Here is a 27,473-nt window from a genome sequence, read left to right on the forward strand (position 1 = left end):
ACTCGAGTGATGGCCAGGCATCCATATTGTTGACTATGTTTACAATATTACTGTAAATATGTGCAAAGAGGCCAGTGAAACCTTTATCAAAAACACTAATAAAAGGCAACTATATGGACACCTGGCCAGCACGTGTGTCTTTTAAATAGTGCAAGCTAAGGCAACTCTGATGCCAACGATTGTATTCTCATAAGCGCTCTGGTCAATTTTCAGAAATTTTCAAAGTTTCTATTATCGGATCTTTAATATCCCCTGTTTCAATCTATATTTTTATTTTTATGATTTCACACTCTTCCAGTTCTTTCTTATGTCTCCTATTATTGTTTACATTTGTATGTTTTCATGTTGTCATTTTGTGTGCTTTGTAAATCCTATCTTATGCCAATCCTATTCTTTGCCAATATCCTGTGTTCTGTTATCAGTGTGATTTCTCTTTATTTCTTTTGTTCTGTTTCCCACATTTTTTTTTTTTTTGGTTCTGTTTTATTTCTACAATTTACTTTTGTTATATTTCCCATAATTTTTTTTTTTTTATCTTTCCTGCAAGTTTCTTATGTTATCTTTCCTGCAATTTCTTTTATTTTATTTTCTGAGATTTCCTTCATTCTGTTTCTTGTAATTTCCCTTTGTGATCTATGGTCGGTGTACAATTTCCCAACATTTCCTTTGTTTCCTGATTGTGACGTCATTTGCTATTTCAATTTTTACTGTTTGTAGTAGTGAGCTTAAAATAGTTCTATGGGATTTTTCCATGCTTATTATAGTTCATTAGCTTTTTAGTGATGTGTGTACATCTGGTGTATTATATTAATGGGAATTGCATTAATAAATGGTCAATGAATCTGGAAACTTGGAGGTCAATGTTCCCTCTAAGCTATGTGCCCACCCACCCACTGGTCAAAAAAAAGGGAGCATGCATGTTTAGTAACTGCACCCACAAAATTTTGGGTTTCAGAATTTCTGATTTACAGCTCATATTTCATAGTATGCTCATAATTTTTGAGCATACTATGAAAACAAATTATATGATAAATCATATTTGTCACTTATTTTATTTAGTCATTTCTCCACTGTTTGTACTTTAATATTACTCTAATCCATTCTAACTTAATACACTATAATTAGTTTTAGCCTGCACCTTATGGGCATACTGATGCTGATGTCAACAAGTTTCAGAGGCATATTGTTTACTACTTACTGTATAGAGTATAGTCTCTTGAATTCATGCAAATGGTGATGAATTTTTGTAGCTAAGCAGATTTAAGTGAATTAATTTAGTGCTCACAGTTTTACAGGTTATAACTAGCAAAAAATGGTCAACATTAATATGAGAAATATTATATTTAGTGTGTTAAACTCTCAAAATGTCACTGTTGAAATTAAAGTGGAAAAGAACTACAAATTTCTTTAAATCTGATTCCTGGACAAATGTGGCATAATTTGTTTATAAATTGCATGTAAATGCATTATTGAAGTTAAGGATTAAACATTTAGGCTGCTCTGTCATCAATCTTAGTCATATCAAATTAAGAGTTTGTGGCTTGTCAGTTTCACAGTTGTGAGTACAGCCTACTGCACACATTGAGTCTGAGACTGGAAATGTACACAAAATGTTTTTCATGCACACATGGACTGGCAAAAATTAGAGAGAATATTGCTTGGCAGTGGTAGTAGATAGAAAATGAAAGTTTAGTGGCTATATTGCTAATATTGTTAAGTCATCATGTCAGATAACCACAATGTTGAAGGAATAAGAAAGTTATTCTTTCATTACCAGGCTTTGATAAGACCACATCTTGACTATTTTGGTCAGATATGATCACCTGGATTCAGAGAAAATGGGGAAACAGTTGAAAAGAACCAGCAGATGGTATCTGGTATATGCGGGCTTGAAAAAAAAAAAAAAGTTCTGGTCTGCTCATGCATGATAAGCAAGAATTGTTAGTTGATTTAAAAAAAAAAAAAAACAACCAAACAGAAGATCTATTTCAGTTTAATTGTCAGTTTATTTACAGAATGCCTATTGTATTATATGATAAAATTTTATCAACCAACCAATATCTTGTTACTCCCTTTCAGAAGTTTATAGGCCTCTGTCATAATTCCCTCCCCTTCTTTTTCCTCTTTACCATGGTCTGCAGTCCACATGCTCTAAATCTATCCTCATATTCCAAATTCCTGATATTATCTTTGTAAATTTTCTTTGCACACTCTTAACAGGTTCCCTCGGAACCCAGGAGACCAAATCTGTGAATCAAATACTCTTATTCCAAATGTGTGATTGCATCAAGGCCTTGTGACATCCTTACTTGTCAACATTTGTTTCAGCATCAAAGTTATCCTCTGAGTTGTATTTGCAATTTTTGCTAAGTGGCCTTTACCTCCAAGATCCCTAGCCTTGGTTTCTCCAAGCATAATCCCACCAGTATAAGTTGTTGGAAATCTCATTGTGCCAAAATGCATAATAAAATACAAAATGCACTTAGTATATTGAATTGGCATTCCTTATCATTTGCCCACATTTCCAGCCTGTTCAAATCTGTAAGTGCTGGATATCAGTGGCATGCATCCCTGATTGCCCTGCCTATCTTTGCATCATCAGCAAACAGTTGAAAATCTCCTTGTCAGATCCTTTCTACTGTCATTAATATATAGATTGAACAAAAATGGTCTAAGGACTTATCATTGGGGTACACCACTAGTCACCTTAAATCTGACAGATTCACATCCACCATAAACAACTTTTTGATACTTGTCTGTCAACCATCCACCTATCCAATTCAAGAGTTTATATTCCAATCCCATATTCTCCAGTTTATTCAATAGCTTTTCATGTGGTATCCTATCAAATGCCTTAGCAAAATCCAACAGTATCACAGTGTATCCATTTCCTTGTGTCTCCTGAAGCAGATGACAATACTACTATCAACAAACAGTCATTGAGACTGTTCTTAATTCTTATATAATTTGTGCACATCTTTATGGTGAAAAACCTGGTGTTAGTAATGACTAGTCCTTCTGCGTAGAAATACATTTATATTTTTATTTATTTATTTTTGTGTTAATCATTTTTGTTATTTTTGAAGACAGGTTGTTTTTATTCCACTAGAATTGTAAATTGACTTTATTTTGATATTCACTGTGTTTTCTGCTGGTACTAGAGAAATATCAGCTGTTATTAATTTTCTAATAAAATTAAGTTTTAAGTAAACCATGTTTTTAATCCATTTTATTATTTACAATAATGAAAGTAACATTGCAATACATCAGTTTGTAATATGGACTTTCCAGTAGTTTGTTATTATTATTATTATTATTATTATTACGGGCGACACCAGGGAGTATTTGACCCATCAAAGGAGGTCCTAAACATCATGTCCACACAACTATACTACATTCTCACAGTATCTATCATACCTTGCCTTGAACTCACTCACCGTCATAGCACCCACAACTGACCCTGGCAGCTTATTCCACTCATTTACCACTCTAAAAGTAAAGACCCCAGCTCTAACACCCTTGCTAACCACATTCTTGCCCAGCTTCCATAGGTGTCCCCTAGTTCCTATAGAAACCCTTTAGCAATTTCAATATGTCTCAATCATATCTCCCCTTTTCTGTCTATCAACTAATTTCTGCAACCCACAAAATCTTCAACCTGTTCTCATAAGGTTCATTCCATAGACCAGTTATCATCTTGGTCACTCGCCTCTGGATCCTCTCCACCTCCTCCCCATCAAGAAGAAACCCAGGTGACCAAATTTGGGCACAGTAATCAAGATAGCATCTTATCAAGGCTCGGTACAGAGGTACAATAACTTGCTTGTCTCTGCTCGTCAAAGTATTTTTCAACAACCAAGTGAGTTGATGAGCTGATTTAGCCGCTTTTGTAATGTGCCCCCTAAACTTCATCTCCCTATCTCTCCCTATCCACCAACACTCCCAAGTCCCTGGCCTGATCAATCTCCAGGAGTACAGTTCCACCAATGTGGTATACTGCTGCTAATCTTTTCACCCCAAATTGCATAACCTTACATTTTGTCACATTAAATTGACATCCATTCTCCTTAGCCCAGAACTCCAATCTATCCAAGTCTTCCTGCAAGATTTTGACATCTTCTGCGCATTTACTATTGCCCTACCCAACTTTGCATCATCAGCAAACAAATGAACTGTTCATGACTTATTTTTCACGGTATTAACAACACCACAAACACTTTCATCAACAAAGATGTTTTATTAACGCTTATATTTCGCTGATTTTCAACTCAGCATCATCAGAGCACAATACACATGTAAATGCAACAGTGAGTGAGTGAAACAATATAATTGCAAAAGACAGAAGATCTAAAGTCCTATTTTTTGCGCCCTCTAACGGGGAAAAAAACAAACAAATAAAAAGAAAAACAGCAGTTATCCAGGAGTTTTTCTTAGGATAACTGTCTCCCAAATTTTTGGCAAATTAATGCAACCATATTTGTTAAGGTTGGGAGAATTCTTCAAAGCCATTGCTGACTCAAAAAATAATCTTTCAGATCTATAACGACTCCTAAATAGCACATTCGTTTTCCTCCATCTAATCCTGTGTGAAGGAGTGTCAAAAGCGTGGTCTGCAAGTCCCGACTTGCTATAGTAATAGTAGCGAATGTATCTTTCATGTTCTTCCAGGCAGATGTTCACTGATCTTCCTGTTTGCCCATAATAGTCCAAGTCACAGTCACACGGAACTTCATATACTCCTGGGTGTGCTAAAGGGTGAAGTTTATCCTTAGGCCAGCGGATCAGAGTTGCCAGCTTGACATGAGGTTTGAAAGTGGTGCAAAGGCCATGTTTCAACAATACTTTGGCTATCTTTTCCGATTTACCTCTGATATAGGGAATAGAAATGGTCATGTTGTATTCTTGTGTATTAGGGGAGGGCAGAGTAATGGGCCTATGTAGTATTTTATCTATTTTGTAGGGATTGTAGCCGTTGGCTAAGAACGTATGGCGCAGGTATTGGAGTTCAGTGGTCAGAGCTGTATCCTTAGAACAAATGACTCTGGCTCTGTGTGTAAGTGTTTTTATAATGCCGTACTGTTGGACTGGATGATGATGTGATTGTTTATTTAGGTATCTTCCTGTGTGTGTAGGCTTTCTGTAAATAGAAAAAGATAGTGATCCATCTTAAAGGCGAGTAATGTGTAAAGAAATGGTAAATAGATATTTCATTCTTTTTCTACTGTGAAGTGAATTTTGGGGTGTTGGCTATTTAGGTAGGTGACAAAAGCATCCAAAGTGTCTTGTCCATGGGGCCAGATGGCAAACACATCATCTACATAGCGTAACCACACTTGTGGCTTGTATGTAGCTGTGGTAAGTACTTTCACTAAACCAGACCCGAGACTCTGATTAAACAAAATTGTCAAAGACACTGATAATTCTTTAGCCGCTTCACTTAAGACCCGTGCCGGTATACTGTCCAATCCCACAGATGTATTCACATTAAGGTTCTGTAATAGACTATTCATCTCCACTTCATTCATCACAATTCCCGTATAAACTAATATTTCCTTCATTTTTTCAATGTCACCACCTGGATGATATATTCTTGCAAAGTGCTCGCTCAGTAATTCCACTATATCGACTGATTCAGTGACCTCCTTACCATCATCATTCCTTAAAATCATTTTGCCGTGTACAGTTTTTTTTTTTTTTTGCTTGCAGCATATTGAAAGAACTGTTTGGGATTCTGTTTAGTTTGCATAGCTAGTTTCTTTTCATAATCCGCTTTTCCTTTTTTTACCACACTCTTTACCCTTATGGCCTGCACTTTATATCGTTCGTGTGCCTGCAGGTCACCTCTTTATTTAAATTCACTCCACAGTTGTTTCTTTTTTTGCAGCTCAAGCTTAATGGTGTTATTCATCCATTTAACCCCTACTTGTTTTACTATTCAACCCTATGTATACAATCAGCCATAACTTCCTGTAAATGCTCCTTGGCCACTTCCCATGCTCTATCGACATCCAGCCCTTGCAGTTTTACATGCCATGGCACTGTTCCAAGCACTCTCCTAAGCTTGTCATACTTGCCAGCATGGTAATTCCACATATACCCTGTCTTAATCGAAAATTATACCCCTTTAGCCACCTCCCAGGTCAAGACCTTATGATTACTCTCACCAGTAGGTGGCAACATGGTCATATTCATTACAGTCAAATTCTCAGATGCTATTACCAGGTCAAGCACTCTCACACTCCTAGTATTTTCAATTACGTGCTGTCTCAGATAGTTATCTCTTAATAATTGAATGAAATCCATTTCCTTCCTCACGTGTCCTCTCCTCCTTCCAATGAATGTTACCATGGTTGAAATCCCCCATAATAATTACCTTCCTTCCACTCATTTCTTCTATTTGCTTATGCATACTATCTCCACCATCTATTCCATCACCTGGTCTATAGCAGCACCCACCTGTATATTTTGTTCTGCCAGTCTCAATCTCACGCCAAATAGCCTCAAATGAGCTCCTTTCACTATCCTGCAATACTTCAATTCTCCTTGGCTGCAGTTCATCAGCTATCATCAATAACACCCCTCCCCCATTTTTATTCTCTCTGTCCCTCCTAAACACACTATAACCTACACATTGTATCCCACTAACTATATCATCTTCCATCAGCCATGTTTCACTAATGCCAATAACCTGTGGCGAAGAGCCAATCGAGGCCAAAAATTCTTCCTTCTTGTTCCTAACACTCCTGGCATTAGTATACATGAAATGCAGAGGTCCCTTTGTCCCACCCTATTTTGATGCATTATTCTAACTATAACTATCCCATTCCGATTACTTGTCCTTAGTACTGGCTCGGGTACATTATATACGTTCTTACACTCAACTGTCTCACTGATGTCTGCTTATCCACTTCCTCCACTCCTTGGTAGTTCTAGTTTCCCTGGTTCTGCACATCCATTTTCACTTCATTCAGCAACACTTTTTCCAGTCTCTGCACACCAAATCCATTCAAATGCAGGACATCCATCTTGTATAAATCCTTTCGCCCATCAAACTCATTCCACACATCCATGAATTCCACACCATACCATCTGCATAACCTGTGCATAAAGTCATTTGCGATTATGGCCCTACTTCTAAACTCCTCGCTGTCATACCGTGGCAACAGACTCACCATCCTAACTCTGTCACTCTTTTCTTTTGCTACCTTTAACAATACTTTCAAGTCCTCTCTCATAAAAAATTTATCTCCTTTCAATTCATTTGTACCTGCCACAACTATCAATTCTTTCACCCTCTGTTTTTGCGCTCTAATACTCTCATTTGCATCCTTAAATTTTGTATCTGGTTAAGTACGATTTAGTTAAACTCCCATCTATCACTCCTCTTAATAATGAGTCACCGTACAACACTCTTTCCTTCATTTCAGAAACTCTCCCACTCTTATGCTTATTTTTCCTTTCAAACACTTGTTTATTTCCGTTAGCCGAGGCACTCTGGAAAGAGTTTTGCAGGTGCTCTAACTGCCGCTGCGCACTTTGTATCACTGCGTGCAATCTAGCGATCTCACTCTCTACAATATTATAGTGAAGGAATTTTCTGTACCAGTGTTTTGTTATTGCAAGTTGACTGTAATTATTTTATTTACTTTATTTGTTCCATTGAAATGAGGAACATCATTAATTCAATTTATTAATCTGTTAAAAACACTGCAGCAACTCACCTTAGAATTTTTGAATGTAAATTCAAAGTTTTTTCCTTCGATACATTTTTAATTATGTTAAGTTCATTTTGCAAAATAAGATTTTGAAAATTACAAGAAAAGGAAAAAAATAATAATAACCATCTGTGAAAATGTCCATAATATGAATCTAGAAATTACATAAAAGGGGCAGATTTTATGTTGGAATTTTTAATTTAGAGGTAAAAATTTTGTGTCTACACATAAGGTCTAGACACATAAGAAGGCTAACAATAAGGTCTTCCTGTAATCTTTTTTTTTTTTTTTTTGGAAACACATTCAAAATTAAATTAAATTGGGTTCACTAATGAAGTGCAGATTATGTGATGGAGCCAGAAACTCTTGTTATGGGACTTCAGCATGATCAAGCTATTTTCATGCGCTGTTCTGAATTTAAAATGTTTTTACAAAAATGAACCATGGATTTCAACATTATCTGAAAGAAATTCTGATAACTCATTTGTCTGCAAAATTAGCAAATTGGTGCCACAGTCACTAGATCCATCTGCTAGAGTTCCACGTAAGGTGTAGGATATATAGGTGCATTGCTCAGTAAGTTTTTCATTCTGAAATATTCACAGTTACTTTCCATAATTAAATTAGTCAGACTCTGCAGCCAAGGCAACATTTTGAACATTTATTAAACTGAACTATAGAGGCTCCTCCTTTTTCCAAAAAATTAAAAAAAGATTACTTTTGCTCAGGTTAAGCTACATTTCAAATGTCCATTGCATTGCTTACCATTAAGAATCAGGCCAGTGTTCTTTTGGCATTTCTGACTGAAAAATAGTCTCACAATTAGAATCTTGTAATATTGATGTAAAGTCACTGAACGTAGCTATGAAATTCCTGATATGTGTCCCCAATGAGTGTATGGGATACTCCAATAGTACTGCACAAAAAGTTTATATTGTTACTAACTTCCTATGGACAAATCTCCTCTAAATTATTCTGTCAGGACTCCAATATTCTTAGACCTTATATTTTAGTCTTCTAAGCACTTCAACTGCATCATTCAGCCTGGATCTTGATCTTCCTCTGGATCTTTTTTCCTGCCTTCCTAGCATCGAACAGCTGCTATTACTAATTTTTCCTTATCCATTCTGTTTAAGTGACCATATCACCTGAGATTACCTATGCTCACACCTTCCTGAATGCTAACAACAATATCAAGTTCTTTCCTTAATATCATCAATTTTAATATACAGGGTGTTCGGGATAAATTTGACAGTTTCGTAAGGAAAAAGAAAATCTTCTTTGTATCTATTAAATTTAATGAATTGACAAAAAAACATTACAGGCAGAGTTAATTACAATACTATCAACAAGATTTACTCAAAATAACCACCATTAGCATCGATCACAGCTTCAATTCTGCTTCGGAACCTCGAACAAGCTGATGCTACAGTCTCCCTGGGAAGGGCCGCAAAAACTGTTTTAATTTTATCCATTAACTGGGCTTTTGTATTACTGGAAGTGCGATTGGTGTCTTTTTCAACTGCGCCCCATACAAAATAATCCATTGGGTTAAGGTCTGGGGAGTTTGGAGGCCAAACATTTGGACTGGTGAAGTCATAGAAATTTTCAGACAACCATTTTTGACTTTTCCCAGAGGTGTGGCAAGGGGCCGAATCCTGCTGCCATACATACGGCCTACCATTGGCTACCCTTGTTATCCAGGGCTTGACTACAGTTAGCAACTCCACGAACAAAGCCTGAATTCCAATGCCAGGGTTCTTCAACACCTGTTCCTGCAGATTTGCGAGGAATTCTGCTGTACGAACGCAATCAGATCGTCTGCTAGGGATCTTTCTTCTTGCTACATCCTCGTAGTCACCATTGCAAGTCTCTAGTTCATGCCTGATTGTTTTTACTGTATTCAGGGAGCATTGGGCAGCAGTCGTAATATCCTTATTTTGATGGCGGGCACGAATCATCATGATACAAGTTATTCTCTTCCATGATTCAGGTGGGTTCCAGCTATCCATCCTTTCTGACATCTTGTATATGAATGAAGAAGGGTCCAAACTTTTAAATGAAGAGAAGTGTGTGTTAATACATGTAACTTACGGAAAAATATAATTAATTATAAATATGTCAAATTTATCCCGAACACCCTGTAATTCTGCCATTAATCAACTGTTTTATTTTTGACCTAGTTCTCAGATTCATTAGTTTCAATAGCTAGTTTTAGTGTTTTGACTACTTCTTTCTTATTCTATGTGAATTTACCCACTACATACCTGGGTTTGAATCCCACCTAAGACACAAAGAACCATTATCAGGTCTTTTCAAAAGAAGGTGAATTAATTAGCCTCTTATGGAGGTGGCAGGGTTTTTCATCCCGTATATCAAGCAAATCAGCCATTAGAACACACACACACATAATTAACAGACATACACTGGCCTCATAGTCTGAGTTTCTTTGGCTGTAAATTCAAATAAACTAAATGAAGCTCCACCATACAGTTGTGCTCATTCTGTTGTATATTTCCATATTTAATTTGCCATCTTCACAAAAAATTGCCTTAAATGGTTGAAATTTTTTACTTGTTCTATAGGTTCTCAAAAAAAATGAAAACCTGTAAAATAAGTATGATGTTTTCATTGTTTCTGCCCATTTTCATATTCTTTGTCTTTTTTATTGTTGAGTTTCATACTGAATTTGATATATAGCATTGATTTAATTTAGTTAAGGCAACCTAAAGCCTGTACTGGATTTATTTAGGAGTATGACATCAAGTAAACAGCTGAGATTAACATCTTGAATTCTGATATCAGGTTTAATGCTATTCTCCTTCAGAATGTGATCCATATATTTGATGAATAATTTTAATCACTTGACCCCCCCACTGCCTAATGGAGATAGTGTGCATCATTGTCTTACACCTGTTTTTACATCAGACTATCTTCTTGTGGCTCCATTAGTTCTAACTGCTCTCTTAGTATAATATCTTGTTCACATATATAATTCTAGTGTTTTGAACAGCTCTTCTCTTGGCACATCATATTCATTTTCCATATCTACGAAACGTAAATATTCTTGTTATATTTAAAGTGTTTCTCAACAATTTGTCTAGGTGAAAATCTGACTGGGTGGAGTACTTATCAGATCTTTATGATGGTAATGGTAACATGATAGATGATTCATGACACCTTAAGTTAAATGTAACAACAGATACCACTCTTCTGACAAGAAAGGAGATAGAACACATAATTAAGAATCTTCCTAACAATAAATCCCCTGGGTACGATAATATCCTGGCTGAGCTGCTGAAAGCTTTAACTGGCAATAATAACTATTTAGTGGAATCCATTCAGGACATCTATAAAACAATAGAATTATCTGAAGTTTTTACAACATCTATCTGCATACCAATTCCAAAGAAAAAAAAATCACAAAATTGCAAAGATTATCGATAAAAGAAGAACATGGAAATGAGGAGCAAATGAAGAAGAAGAAAGATTAAAATATAAAACATTGGATAAAAGGATCAAACAGTTGTCCATGCGGTTAACCTAGTGGCTTTGCACTTCACAACCATATGCCTGGGGAAGGAGTGTCCCAGGTTCGATTCCTGTCAAAGATGTGAAGAACTTGAGGATCTTCCTCAGGCATAGCCAGGTTAGCCGGGCATGGGCAGTAGGGTTTTTCATCCTGCAAGCAGGCCCCATGAACATACGCTTCTACAGCCAAAAATACATCTCCCCCAGCGGCAGACTAGGCGACAGGTCGGTTGGGAGTGGTACTAACAAGAAGTCGCATCTAAGTAACATGCGGACCCTGCATAGGAACCGGGAATAATGAGTAGTGAAAGAAGAAAAGAATTAAACAGTTATGCAGAAGATTGAAAGAAAACTGGATAAATAGGCAGTGCACTGAGATAAAAGAATTATAAAATAGGAACAAAACCAGAGAAGAATTCCTGAAAATGAAAGAACTTAATGGAAAAACAAAACATACACAGTCTAATAACATCAAGGACAAAGATGGAAACATAATTATTGATAAGGAAAAGATAAATGGAAGATGGGTAGAGTACTTATCAGATCTCTATGATTATGATGATGATAATGGTATCATGATAAATGATTCAGAACACCTTAAGTTAAACATAACAACAGATACCACTCTACCGACAAGAAAGGAGATAGAACACGTAATTAAGAATCTTCTTAATAGTAAATCCCCCGGGTGCAATAATATATTGGCTGAGCTGCTGAAAGCTTTGACTGGCAATAATAACAACTATTTAGTGGAATCCATTCAGGACATCTATAAAACAATAGAATTACCTGAAGTTTTTACAACATCTATCTGCATACCAATTCCAAAGAAAAATAATGCACAAAATTGCGAGGATCACAGAAATGTGAGCCTAATATCCCATGCATCTAAAATTATTTTAACCATTGTTAACAAACAAATTGAAAGAGCCTTAATTGGTGAATTCAGTGAACAACATAAAGGCTTCAGAAGAGGAATGGGAACCATTAATGCTATCCTGGAACTAAAAATACTAATAGAAAGATCACTTGAAAGAAATAGGAATATTTACATATGCTTCATAGACTTTCAGAAGGCCTTTGACCAGATAAAACATAATAAAATGTTTAATATATTAGATAAATTAGACATAGAAGATCATGTACTTAAGATTATAAAAATGATTTACACCAAACAGAAAATGCAGCTGTTTAACTCTGAGGGTTCTGTAGTGAAAATAAAAACAGGAGTTAGACAAGGTTATATCCTTTCACCAAATCTATTTAATATCTGTAGTGAGACAGTAATAAAAAAATTGAAAAACAAAATATAGGAATTAGTATCAATGGTATAAAATACAACAATCTTAGATATGCTGATGATACCATTCTAACCACAGAAAACAGAAAGAAATTACCGTATTTTTCGATTGATAATGCATGCATTATCTATACAAAAAAGTCTAAATTCATTAAAAATTAACATGCACGGTATACATTAGAAAGGTATGAGAGGTAAATCAAATGTAATATCAAAACTAAGGTAGAAGTATTACTTAATATTTATTGAACATTACACTATTCAAATCCAAAAAATTCTTCATCAGATTCAATATTGAAAGAATCAATTGCGTTAAAAATTTCGATTGGTATTTCTTCAGCATCATAATCATTGTCACTGGACACCACTGCATTCCCTTGTGCTTTAATGAAACCATTTCTAACACAGTTTTCACTTAGAGCAGCCCAACTTTCTACAATCCACGTTCTTTTCATCTGCCCTGTTTTGTTATATTCATGGATGCCATTCATGAATATATTGTTCATGGATAGCCCCCAAATTGTCTTTGAATAGTTCTGCAAGATCAAGGGGTTGGAGTTTTTTGTTAAACCACCTGGAATGACAGCCAATTTGGAATACTTACAATTGTTTTAACTTGTGCTGTCATGTGTGCCCTACACGAATCCAACACTAACAAAGATTTGGGGTATGAAAAATGCCATTTTTCTCTTTTGCCACACATTCTCCAACCAAAATTTCATAACCTCGGAATTTATCCAACATTTATCATTAGCAGTAACAATAATATCTTTGGAATTACAACCTTTTGGAACAGTCTTTCTTTTGAAAATCACCTGCGGTGGCAGTTTGGAACCATCTGCAGTTACGCAGAGAATCACAGTAAAGTTAGACCTTTCGTGCACTGTTGTAGTGACTGAAATCTCTTTTGCTCCCTTCAGATTCACAGTCCTAGAACTAGGCGTGTCAAAACTTACAGGAACCTCATCCATATTCCCAAAGTGACAAGCATCAATCCCACATAAGTTTTCTCTCAGAAACAAATGAAATTTAGCTACTTTTGCTTCCCAGTCGCACAGCAAATTTTGTCCAACACTAGTGAAGGAGCGCACACTTAAATTGTTTCTCTTCATAAATCCAGAAACCCAAAATGGGTAGGCCTTGAAATCCTTTATATTATCGTTTTTGCGCAATTCTTTTCGATTCTTGCAACACATGGACAGTAGATATTCTCATACCTTTAGCTCTTTCAGTAACAACCCAATCAAACTTCTTTTTCCCTATGGTTGGCCACAAGCATCTTCTAAAACTCATAGGACGTTTCCTCATATGTAAGCATTTCAGGACTGTTTCAGCCTTTCGCCATTCCCAAACACTACTTTCTCCAACACCGAACAATCTACTAGCTTCATGATTCCCTTTTTCTTTTGCTACTTCTACCACTTCAAGCTTGAACTGCACTGTGTAGGAATTTTTTCTGAGAAGTACTTCTGTCTTCCATGGGTAATTCAGATCTAATGTAAACAAATAATGATTTACTTTATGAAATATTTTAAAACAGGATGTAAGGAATAATTGACCACTGCTACTAACAGTGCATGTGCTTTTAAAGAATTCCTCCGTTCTCTGTCTGTCTGTACTTCCTAACTCTACCACTAGTTGGCACGTGCGTGTTATCTAAACATTAAAAGGCGTGATGAAAATGTTGGGTGGTGTGTGTTATCTATCGAAAAATATGGTAATCAAATTATTGCACTACTAATTGAAGACAAAGAATTTGGATTAGTTATAAATGCAAAAAAGTCCAAATTTATGAACATCTCAAAAAAAAAAAAAAAAAAAGATCCTAGCCAGATATATTCATAAACAATATGAAAATTGAACATACAACAGAATACAAATATTCAGCCGCCTACTGTACTTCAGTTGGAAAGCAAGATAAAGAAATAAAAATAAGAACAGTCATAGCTAAAGATGCCTTGTGGAAAAATAAAGATTTGCTCAGAAGTTCTGTGGGTATCGAGACAATTCATGACTTATTTTTCACGGTATTAACAACACCACAAACACTTTTAACAACAAAGATGTTTTTTTAACGCTTATATTTCGCTGATTTTCAACTCAGCATCATCAGAGCACAACACACATGTAAACGCGACAGTGAGTGAGTGAAACAGTATAATTGCAAAAGACAAAAGATCTAAAGTCCTATTATTTTTGGCACCCTCTAACGGGGGAAAAAAAAAAAAAAAAAAAAACGCAGTTATCCAGGAGTTTTTCTTAGGATAACCGTCTCTGTGATTTGGCCTATTATGGGCAAACAGGAAGATCAGTGAACATCCACCTGGAAGAACATGAAATATACATTCGCTACTATTACTATGGCAAGTCGGGACTGGCAGACCACGCTTTGGACACTCCTTCACACAGGATTAAATGGAGGAAAACGAATGTGCTATTTAGGAGTCGTTATAGATCTGAAAGATTATGTTTTGAGTCAGCAATGGCTTTGAAGAATTCTCCCAACCTTAACAAATATGGTTGCATTAATTTGCCAAAAATTTGAGAGATGGTTATCCTAAGAATAACTCCTGGATAACTGCATTCCCCCCCCCCCCCCCGTTAGAGGGTGCCAAAAATAGGACTTTAGATCTTTTTGTCTTTTGCAATTATATTGTTTCACTCACTCACTGTTGCATTTACATGTGTGTTGTGCTCTGATGATGCTGAGTTGAAAATCAGTGAAATATAAGCGTTAATAAAACATCTTTGTTGTTAAAAGTGTTTGTGGTGTTGTTAATACCGTGAAAAATAAGTCATGAATAACCATCAACACCTAAGCTTATCTGTTAGATAGGTATCGAGACAAAGAAAATAATGATAAATAATGAACATTAGTGTGGCCATTTTTCACATATGGAAGTGAGACCTGGATATTCAAGAAGAGAGTAAGACAACAGATAATGGCCTTTGAAATGTGGTGCTATAGAAGAGCTCTGAAAATCTCATGGACAGAACATGTGACAAATATAGATGTCTGCAGAGAATGAGAACACAGAGATCTTTATTACAGGAAATGATCCAGAGAAATATGAGATTGGCAGGACATGTACTGAGAGATTCAGCAGGACAGAGGATACTAACAGTTTTAGAAGGAAAAATTACGGGAAAAGGATCAAGAGGCAAAAAACGAAGGATGTGGCTTGAAGATATAAGATCATGGACAGGATCACATGGCTATGCGGAAACGAAAATGAAAGCCACCAACAGAGAGAACTGGAAGGACATGGTGCTACATCCTCTCACTGAGGAAGCAACATGAAGAAGAAAATCTTACCCTGTACCCAGTTTGTTTCTCCAAGTTTCTCTTCCACAATTTATCTTTGCCTGCTCTGCATAAACTTACTTGGAACACTCAGTAGGAATATTCATTTGTAATTCTCACATTGTTTTATTTAAAAAAATTTTTTTTATAGACGGGTAGTATGAACTCTACTCCTTTTAGTTTTGTTGTTTTTATAATGTATGAGAGTTATTTTGAAAGGTTCCTTATTTACTATATATATATATTTTATTCTTATTTATTTCTCTTATTATTTTTTTTTTAATGTACACATGGGATTTTAATTAGGAAAGGATCCTTAAATCTATATATCTGAAGTCCCATAGTTGACAAACAATGAGGGAAAAAACTTCAGGATTAACAACCTTGAGATATATAGACCTTTTGATGTAGTTGAAATCAATTTCATTTTCAAAAATGCTATGAAGGTGTTTTACTGTGTAAAGTCATATTGTATTAGGAGTGCTTTTTATTTATTTTTGGAAAACAAAAAATTCATGAAATTAATTATTTGGTTAGTATTTTGGGCTTATAGTTTTCATTATATATTAACTTAGGGATGACCGAGGGTATAGTGGCTATGACATGGCATATCATGGTGGTGGTGGTGCAGGTATGATAGGAGGCCATCCTGGTGGATGGGGTGCTGGTATATCTCCAGAAATTGGAATTTTGCATGGACATGGTTTTGGAGGACCACAGGGCCCTCAAAGGTGTGTGTTTTTTAAATTATTGTTATTCTGTAGCACAGTTAAAATATAAATTGGATTAGGAGAAAAGGGTTAGGATTATTTATAGATCACAGAATCACTAAAAAATATTGCCTTCAAAGTGTTTATAAAATGAAATGTACAGTATTATTTTGACCTAAGAGGAGACATTGATAATATGTTTTTTTTTTTTTAAGCTAGCTATGACTAAAAGGAGACAGGTGATCCACACATTGAAACTACATGAATTTAAATGCTGTTAGTTGTAAGCATTATCATCCACTGGTACAGTGTAATTGTTTACTTTGCTTACTGACTTACATAATTACTTAATTTACTTGCAGTTATCAAATGTCAACAACAACAGCAAATATCTCAAAGAACATTTCATCATTGGATATAGTTTTAAAGGTAACTAACAAATGTTACTTCTCCGCCATCATATACTGAAAATAAAATTTGTGCTTTGTCCCACGAAAGGTTCTGCTAAGGAAGAAGTAGCATAAATTTTGGAGAAGTTCGGCTGGCATAAGAAGAAAGAAAAGCTCATGTTGTAGATCTCAATATCAGAGTAGAAATTGAATAGACATACAAAAATGTTTGGGAAAATTTAGAGAAAAGAGCAAAGCTAATAATAATGGTAAGTATCTGCTGGTTTTCTGTTCATGAACATGGATTAGTCATCATGAATGCTATGTTCCAGCATAAAAATGTGCATAAATTCACATCTTTATGATGAACACACAAAAAACAAGACCAGTTTATTGTTGAAAATTAAATGATCACTCTGTATTTCAAATCCTACATTCTTGGTTCAGGATCACTTTGCATTCCATATTCCATGATACTCTTGTATCCTGGGGATGTGAAATACAAATTGATCATTTAATTTTGAGCAGGATAAAAATGAATATCTTATTGAAAAGAAAAATATCTTAAAAAAGTTTTAAAAAGAAGAGTTACAAGTCAAGAAGTTTTTACAGATTATATTAAAACATTTTTCAAGGAAAAATGAAAGAGCTTGAAAAGAAGAACCAAATCTTGCAGATTCATTGGCAAAATCTGAAGAAAACATTGATTCAGTTGGGGAGGTATCTGATAAAGTTGTTTGATAAAATAAAAATAAAAAATCTGAGCTTCATGGAAGACTTGAAATGTTTTATAGGTAGTATTAGAAAAGCAGAAGTTATATTGAATCCTGATGCAAAAGAAAGTTAGCCTGTGTATAAAATTAGTGAAACAGAAATTATCAGAGGACTTTGGTGAGAAATTCCAAAGATTTATCAGGAAGCCCATACTACTGACACTATCAGGATTTATCAGGAAGGCCCATTACTGACACTGTCATATTGTATTGCTCCTTGAAGGCAGTTCACCAAAAGTTCTCATGATTGATTCGCAACCTGTTCCACTCATTTGCTACGCTAAGAAAAAAAAAAAAAATCTAACCCTGCTCCATTTCTAATGGAATTTGAGAAGACTTAGTATTTAGTGACTCAACAAGTGTGAGGACAACCGTCTAGTTTAGATGTTGATTCTGAGATTGGGTTAAGTGTATAAAAATTGGTAAAAATTGTTTTCTTTCATAAACTAAAACTTTTCTTTTTGAAAATAATTTGATTATAAATAGTTTATATTTGTAAATAAATTTTCATTGTTGAAAATTTATGCCTTATTTTCTTTAATTGTATTGTGTTTTACTTAATCTTCATTTTTATTGCACTCCATTTTAAAAAATATAAACAAATACCCATTTTAATTAAATGCCATACAGAAATTTAGAATGAGAACACTGGATTATTGTTGGTGGGGAAAAAAAAAAAAAAGGAATGAAAATGAGTTAAGAACATCTAATAGATTATCAGATCATCAAAACTACCAAACATATTCATCACAACTATTTATATTTATCAGAGTAAGTTTATCTTAAACTGTTCAGTGTTCCTTAGGAAAGAAGTATATGAAAAAACAGAACAGTTTATTATAAAGCATTTGACTAGTGATGCATTTGTATAAACAATTAAAGATTTGCTTTGTTTGAAAGAAATGCACTGAAACATATGAAAAATTTTTTTTGTTGCTGAAAGATATTTTGTTTGCATTGTTATTTCACTATAATAAATATTATTCTTCAGTAATTGTTGAAATTTATTTTTATAACATTTTATTCTTCAGAAATTTAAAAAAAAAATGAAGTTGATGTATATGCAACAGACTCACAGCACACAGACTCAAAGAAAAAATTGTAGCTTCAAACTACCTTCACATATATGTGACATTTTTATTTATATATATATATATATATATATATATATAAATTAGGTTAATTTTAGTCATTTTTATTTTAAGTATCTAGAAAATTAGCCATTAACTGAATGTTTAAACTGGACATTAACTGGACAGTAAAATTTTGTATGTTATCAATCATGAATATGTTAAAATATAAAAAGAAAATAATGTATACAAAATTTGGATTTAGAGCCATCAAGTTTTAGTATTGAGTTTGAGTCAGACTCCAACCTAAAAAAAATACCACTTGAATATGTAATTTTCTGTGGTTTAGCATTCTGTAGAAAGCTTCTGGTATTGACACCACATGTTTTTAAATAGATAATGAGTTTAATAAAAATAAACAAATATAACTCTACAAGTTTCATAAGTCATCACACTTACAGGGTATTAGCAAAAGTTATCCAAAAAATAAATAAAAATAATTGTTTTTACTAGAAAGTTCAAGGAAGCTTCACAATTGATATACAGATCCCCCACCCAATGCGTAACAAAAATCAAGGCTTAGTTTAGTCTGCTTTCATTAAAAATCAAACTGCCAATGACCTAGAATATGATACACATGATGCTACAGAATATGACAGCAACAACTAATATTATTCCAACATGTATACAGTTTACTGTATAATTACACATATTATGTTATAATATCTAATATGTGTAATTAATTGTTTCTAGTCTCTTTTGTATAACTTTTGTTAATAGCCCCTGATAATGACTACTTATGAAACTTGTAGGGTTATATTTGTTTATTTTTATTAAATTTGTTATTTATCTAAAAGCATGTGGTCTGAATGCTTTTGCCCATACCCTTCTCTCATGTATTAATGATCTTGTCTCCTTAACCTCAAATCCTATTCATAGTTTTGCTGATCACAATACATTATGTTCCCCCTCATTTGATAATGGCTGCCAATTCAATGGTCAAAGTGTAAAAAGACTACGGTCTTTTATATTTTGTCCCAAAATATAAAAGACCGTAGTCTTTTTCATTACATGTACTATGTAATGAAAAAGACTACGGGCTCTTATATTGCATTGATGAATGATCATATCTGGATGACTACTATAAATTAAAGATACCAAGAAATTATATACTTGGTTTAATCCTTTATCCAAGTGTAAGCAAACAACTCGATGGCTACTGTGCATGGATTTGGTTACCTGGGTTTCTTTAGAATGTGGAATTACTGAAGAGGATTCAGAAGTGAATGACCAAAATGGTAACTGGTTTGTGGTGTGCTTTCTCTGAGGATAAAGTGAAGTTTTGCAGATTACAAAATTTAGCTAACAAATGCAAAAGACAGCATAGGGTAGAAACATATAAGTTACTAAGAGAATTTTACTCTAATTATAGAATTATAGAGTAAATGCTAAAGAAATTTTCCAACACATAACTGGATGTCAGAGAACAGGGGATCACTCCTGGAAGTTGTGTAAGAGAGTGATTAGCAGCATTCTCCAAAAATACTACATGCTAATCACTCTTCAAAAGCTGCAGGTTGTAGTTGTTTGGTAATTTTTTCATTAGGAAGGTTCGAATTAGAAGGATTTATATAAGGTGGCTTGCATTTGAATGGATTCGGATCAGGCGTCCTGAGAAAGTGCTATTCTGTGAGAGTTTAGAAACACAGAGTCAGAGAAACTAGAATTTTAGGGGTATGCGGGTGAGCATGGATCCAGACAACTTAGAAGTTAGTAAATGGAGAGATTGATCACATAATTCTAAATGTAATGCCCCAAGTTCTTAATCTCAGTGGGCTAAGCAACACAAAATGTAAGGAAGGTTTTGGGACAAAGGGTGTATCGCAGTTTATGTATATGCTAATGCCAGAAGTATTTGGAATAAGAGCAAGAAGTTTTTGGCATTGGTTAGCTCAACTTGGCCAAAAGGTATAGGCATTGGTTGGTTGGCTGAGGACATAGGAATAGAATGCAAAGGATACAGTAACTTCAGAGAAGATGGAAGGAACAAGATGAGTGAGGTTACTAATGATAGCAGAGGAATTGAAACTAAAAATAGTTGAACTATATCAGGAGAACAGGAATGCAGTGGTCAGTTCATTTGAGGCTATTTGGTGTTAGATAGAGGTCAATAGGACGAAATATATAATTGGTTGCTACTATAATTTAGGGAATATAAGGGAGAATCTAGATTATATACACACACGGACAAAGAAATTAGTGCACCAAGAAGGAAGCATAGGATTCAACTGAAATTTTATTGGTGTAATGATACAGGTGAGTGATACATATGATGTCAAAAACAGAGCTGAAGGACAATTACAAAGGGATCTGTGGTACGCAATCCGGTCATCATCAATAGCGCGTTGCACCGCCTCGTGTGGCATTACATGCTGCAATACGGTCCAGCATGTTGGCGAACAGATGCCTGATGTTGTCCTGCGGCAGACTGGCCCAAGTGCTAGACGCTGTGCTCCAAATCCCGGATATTGCGCCACGGTGGAAGCTGGCATTTCAGCTGCTCCCAAACATGCTCGATAGGGGACAAGTCCAGGGAGCAGGCAGGCCATGGAAGTGTCTGTACACGACGTAGGAAGGCCTGGGCAACCCGAGCCGTGTGTGGACAGGCATTATCCTGCTGGTATAGTGCTCCTGGTAACCCAACCAGGAATTTGAGAACATAAGGCCATAGGATGTCGTCCACATACTGCTGCCCCGTCAATGTACCATGTACCACTATGAGGGGTGATCGGCTATCGTAGGCTATGGCTCCCCAGATCATAATGTCTGCAGTGCAGGAGGTGTGACGCTCAATAGCGAGGTCGGGATTGTGTCCTTGACCAGGGGTCCTCCACACCTGGACACGATGATCATCTGTCCCCAAGACGAAGCGGTACTCATTGCTGAAGACCGCACGTCGCCAGTTTGTGGCGTTCCACATTGCTCTCGCCTGGCACCACTGCAAATGGAGTCGGCGATGTTGTGGTATTAATGGGAGCACATGTAAGGGGCGCTGGGATCGTAGATTCGCCTCTGCGAGGCATCGGGAAATGGTTCATGGACACTCAGGAGCCTCTACATCTGCCTGTATAGTGGATCGGGTCACTGTGGGATCCCTCCATGCTTGCCGCACGATCCATCGATCCTCTCTAGTGTTGGTCCACCTGATCCGACCGGTGCCACTCTGCCGTGTGGCAGTGCCGGAACATGTCCACAGCTCCCAACACTGTTGGATGATATGGTCAGAATGGTTCATGTGCAGACCTATAAGGCACGCCGACCACCCTCCGGTTTTCAGGCCGATTATCATGCCTCTGTCAACGTCATTAAGTTGCTTAAATTGACGTCTCTGGCATCTACCCGACATTATTGTCACTCTGTACTCTAGCTTGCGTTGGCCGGTGCTTTTCGCTTTAATCGGCTATCGACTACACACCGGTTTTATATGGCTGCTGGTTCGTGCTTGCAGCGCCACCGCAGGGTGTGTGGGCATGCGCATTCACACCAAACTTGAATTATTTGCATACCACCTCACACTCTAGCTATTTGCTTAGTTTTGCCGTTGTGCCATGTTTTCTTCCAGGTGCACTAATTTCTTTGTCCGTGTGTGTACATCAGCAAATTAGCACAATGGGTGCAGGTTGATTAATTATTATGGGGCATTTTAACTATGGGAGGAGGAAGGAAGAATGAACACAGGAAGGGAGGGAAGGAAGTAGAATTTATACAGCTGCTGAGAGATAATTATCTAAGATGATATATAATTGAAGGGACATGAGATTCGAGAGTGTTAGATCTGATCATAGCATCCATCAGAGATCCTAACAGTAACCAGCCCAGCTATGCTGTCTCCATTTTGGGAAAATGTTCATGTAGTCTTTACCTGAGAGATTGCCAAACATTCAGAATTTTTGATATATGTGAAATTAAATACTTTACAGGTGATTATGACAAACTGAGGAGTCAGCTTTCAGCAGAGCCATTGCATAAGAATTTGGATGGAAGGAAGAGATGATGTGGTGCATGAGAGGTGGCCAAGGGATGTTGGAAGAAATCAATATCAGAATGAATACCCAGTGTCAGAAAGATAAATTAGATAGGAGTTAGATTGATGAATAGCATCATTAAGCAGGAGTTACAAAGAAAAACAGTTGTCAAGGGAATATAGAGATAAAGGGAAGCAGCAAGCCTGTTGATGAAATGCTTAGAATATTGCAGAACTTCAATGCAAACATGTCCATGGGATTGGATGGCATGCCAACCTGTGTATTGCAAAAATGTGCAAAGGAATTACCAGCTCCTCTGATCAAGCTATTTAACTTAAGCCTCGGTACTGGGAAGGTGCCATTGGAGTGGAAAGAGTGTAAAATAGTCCCACTGCATAATGGAGACTCCAAGACAAGACAATGAAATTTCGGTTATTGTGAGTGTTTTTCCATCGAAATTAACCATCAAACGGAAACCCAACAGCGAATGTCGAGCAGCGGAATACTTCAGTACAAACTGTGAGTACTTATAGTGTATTAAAACAGCTATCCTTCCAATTCAAACTCAGTCGCGTGTAAACGCTCACTATGCCTACCACACGCAGCAAAGATGGTGGCAGCAAAAGCCAAAGGCGAATGAGCACCACGTGTCTCGATAGCACAGTGCCGTCGATCGCCACCGACAAACCTATTACGTGCCGTAGCTGCAAAACCGGTGTCACAGACAGAAAAAAGGGCATGTACTGCCAGTTCTGTTGCTACTGGCTGCACGCTTTGTGTGCAAAAATAGACAAAGCTGTGCATCGAACTTAACCAGCCATTCTTCTGTTCGCTGTGCCTTCCTTCAGTAAAACGACTTCTGAACATAGGTAAACATTCAAAAGATATATTTCGGTGATTACACCACATTTTTTATTATTCAGTTATACAAAATACTGAAATAATAGTTCCTGACAAGTTTTGTAAATCTTAGGATTTACATCTTCAGGGATAAATAGTATAACTTAAAGTTTAAACAAGAGAAATTAATAAATACAAATCATAACTGTCTGGCTATTCATAAACTCAAATAACAGAATGTAGATATAAAACGTTATTGATGTTGAACAATACTGGACGATGTCACGTGTTCTTGTTCTCGTTCATACAGTCCGAGCTCAGATTGAGGCAGATTTTTTATTAGAGCTAACAACACTTGATGGAGAATTAAACCTTGATTTTTATTGCATTGGGTTAGGTTTTTTAGCATATTAGCAGCTTCTTTAAATTTTCTTATATAACTGTTGTTTTCTATGTATGACATTGTCGTTTTTTGCCAGAGTACATCGTGTTCAGTGGAAGTGGTATGGAAAGCAAGACCCGTTTTTTGTTCTCTTTTGTATTGTACGTCCTTTTGGTGTTCATGCATGCGTATTTCTCCAGATCTTCCTGTCTGTCCTACGTAGCAAATCCCGCAAGAGCAATGGATTTTATAGACTCCTGGTTTTTTAAGAGGATGATGAGGTGGTTTTGGTGGATGTAGGAATCTTGAGATTTTTTCCATAGGAAGGAAGGCTACTTTTAAGTTGTGTTTGTTATAATAGAATATCCAGAAAAGGAATTTTTTTTATTTTCTTCTTGTTCTAAAGTGAATTTTAAGAATTACCATAAAAAACAAAAATATGGCTATGCTGTGTGGACGATATTTTCATCATATTCAGTGGAACAGCAGATGAACTTATCAACTTCCAAGATTATCTCAACAATTTGCACAACACCATAAAATTCACTTTAGAACAAGAAGAAAATAAAAAACTTCCTTTTCTGGATATTCTATTAGAAGTTAATGAAGAAAGTAAACTCTCCTTCTCAGTATATAGGAAGCCGACAAACACTGGAAGAATTCTAAATACAACCTCACACCACGATCCTTCACAAAAAATAAGCTTAATTAAAACTCTTCGAGACAGAGCATACAATATCTCCAGCACACAAGAAAGATGTAATGAAGAACTAAAATACTTAACACAAATCCTCCAACAGAATGGATATGAAATAAAAACCATCAAGAGAATCCTTAAAATGCCTCCAACTAACAACACAGTAAAACAGGATTACAAAAATGCAATTTCGCTTCCTTATATCAAAAATGTTACAGATAAGCTAGCCAAATTAATGAACGAACACAACATAAAAGTAGCCTTCTTTCCTATGGAAAAAATCTCAAGATTCCTACATCCACCAAAACCACCTCATCATCCTCTTAAAAAACCAGGATGATGAGGTTTTTTAAGAGGATGATGAGGTGGTTTATCCATTTCTCTTGCGGGATTTGCTACGCAGGACAGACAGGAAGATCTGGAGAAATATGCATAGCTGAACACCAAAAAGACGTACAATACAAAAGAGAACACAAAACAGGTCTTGCTTTCCATAACACTTCCACTGGACATGATGTACTCTGGCAAAAAACGACAATGTCACATAGAAAACAACAGTTATATAAGAAAATTTAAAGAAGCTGCTAATATGCTAAAAAACCCAACCCAATGCAATAAAAATCAAGGTTTAATTCTCCAAGTGTGGTCAGCTCTAATAAAAAATCTACCTCGATCTGAGCTCGGACTGTATGAACGAGAACAAGAACACGTGACATCGTTCAGTATTGTTCAACGTCAATAACGTTATATATCTGCATTCTGTTATTTGAGTTTATGAATAGCCAGACGGTTATGATTTGTATTTATTAATTTCTCTTGTTTAAACTTTAAGTTATATTATTTACCCCTGAAGATGTAAATCCTATGATTTACGGAACTTGTCGGGAACTATTATTTCAGTATTTTGTTTAACTGAATAATAAAAAATGTGGTGTAATGACCGAAATATGTCTTTTGAACCAATTAGCCACAGAAGTCTATGCCTGCAAATAGGTAAACATGTCGAAAACCTTGAACAGCACATCAAAGCTTTAAATGAAACTTTTGCCGACAAAATAAATACGTGCAGTCGAAGCTGACTTGAACAAATCAAAAATCAGTGCAATGCATGCTCCACTCTGCCAGTGAAAGAACTTTGCGATCTAATCACATCAACGGTAAACAACTTGATGGAGGCCAAACGCAAAAAACTCAACGCCATCATTTTGAATTTTCCGACAGAAAATCATTACAAGAGGACATCAACAAACTAGCCGAAGAATGCAACATCGATCCTAAGAATATCGTTAGTCATCGTTTCGGGCCTATAAATAAAAGGAAGAACGGGACGAACTTTCTGCGCATAGTAAAAGTGACTTGCAACACGCCGACAAGCACATCAAAAATAATAACAGCGATCAACAACAAGTTCAAGGACACCTGTTCCCAATCACGCATACGTGCACAACCAGACCTAACATTTGCAGAAAGAGAACAAAGACGCCAGCTTCGAAGACAACTCAAAGAAAAACGTCAAAATGGTGACAACAGTTGGACCATTGACTACAGACAAGATAAACTGGTGAAAAAACCAAGTGATGCCACCATGGAGACCAGCATGCAGGCACCGCATAAGAAATGTCCAAGACCCATGCTGTCCAACATACGACTCACAAAACCCTACCCATCCACTTCACCAACATCCGTGGCCTAAACTCCAACCTGAATAGTGTCCACTACCACCTACAGTCTACCAAACCCCACTACTCTTCCTGGGAGAAACTCAAATCTCACCTTCCCCCAACACCACATACCTTCCAAACTACTCACTCTTCAACAATTTTCGCCACATGGGTGGTGTCTGCACATACCTTGCCAGAGAGCACCCAACCTAGAATCACCCAATTTTGACCTTCTTTGGTTGAAAATATCCCTTCCCCACTCAGTCCAATTCATCTGCTGTCTCTATCGCTCCCCCAGCGCAACCAACCATCCTAAGCTCTTTAATTTCCTCTCTCTAAAAGTCGACTTTCTCCAATCCCACTTTCCCAACAGTGAAATCATCCTCCTAGGAGATTTTAACGTCCACAACACTAGCTGGCTTTTCCTCCTCCAATTGTACATATCTTACAGGCAGAGATGCCGAAACATTTGCCATCACTAATGACCTTACACAACTTGTCCAGATGCCAACCAGAATACCAGATAACCCAAACCACTCCCCAAAACACCCTAGATCTCTTCCTCACCAATGACCCCTCCAAATACACAGTGAAAGTAGTGAGCCCCCTGGATAATTCTGACCACAACTTAGTGCTCATCTCCTTCCCCATGCAACAACGTTTACACAGACACTCCCATACAAGAGTAGTTTGGCACTATAACAGTGCCAAATGGGACAGCCTCCGCAACTTCTATGCCACATTCCCATGTTTGGACTATTGCTTCCGGCCTTCCAACTCAAACATATGCACCGAGCTTGTTATCAAAGTAATCCTCACCGGCATGAATACACACAGCACTCTGAACTGCCACTCCCTAATGAAACCTTGGTTCTCCAAAAGATGGGCCAAGTCTGTAGAGATGAAACACCAGACATACCACAACTGGCTGAAATGAAGAACCTCATCCTCCTTCAAGGCTTACACCGAAGCCCGTAATAGATGCAAATCAACTCATCCAAAACAGAGTTTGAAAGAGCAAAAAGCAGGAAACTAACAGCCGAGCCTTTTGGTCTCTCGCCAAAGCAGTTGGCCAT

General features: G+C 36.4%; 1 protein-coding gene across 5 annotated transcripts in view; it reads left to right on the plus strand.

Moving 5' to 3' along the window:
- Positions 1–27,473, plus strand: part of Ars2 (arsenic resistance protein 2) — a 394,921-nt gene that overhangs the window by 60,324 nt on the left and 307,124 nt on the right. For 4 of the 5 annotated variants that reach the window (XM_090407032.1, XM_090407029.1, XM_090407031.1 and 1 more), the window contains exon 4: positions 16,426–16,581. The exons of the other annotated variant lie outside the window; for it this stretch is intronic. In XM_090407032.1, coding sequence (XP_090263158.1) covers positions 16,426–16,581 — 156 coding nt within the window. The remainder of the gene's footprint in view (positions 1–16,425; positions 16,582–27,473) is intronic. 5 annotated transcript variants of the gene reach the window in all.

Source organism: Typopeltis vanoorti, chromosome 17, assembly GCF_054136105.1.
Source record: "Typopeltis vanoorti isolate ZY-2024b chromosome 17, IOZ_Tvanoo_1.0, whole genome shotgun sequence".
NCBI classification, from domain to species: Eukaryota; Metazoa; Arthropoda; class Arachnida; order Uropygi; family Thelyphonidae; genus Typopeltis; species Typopeltis vanoorti.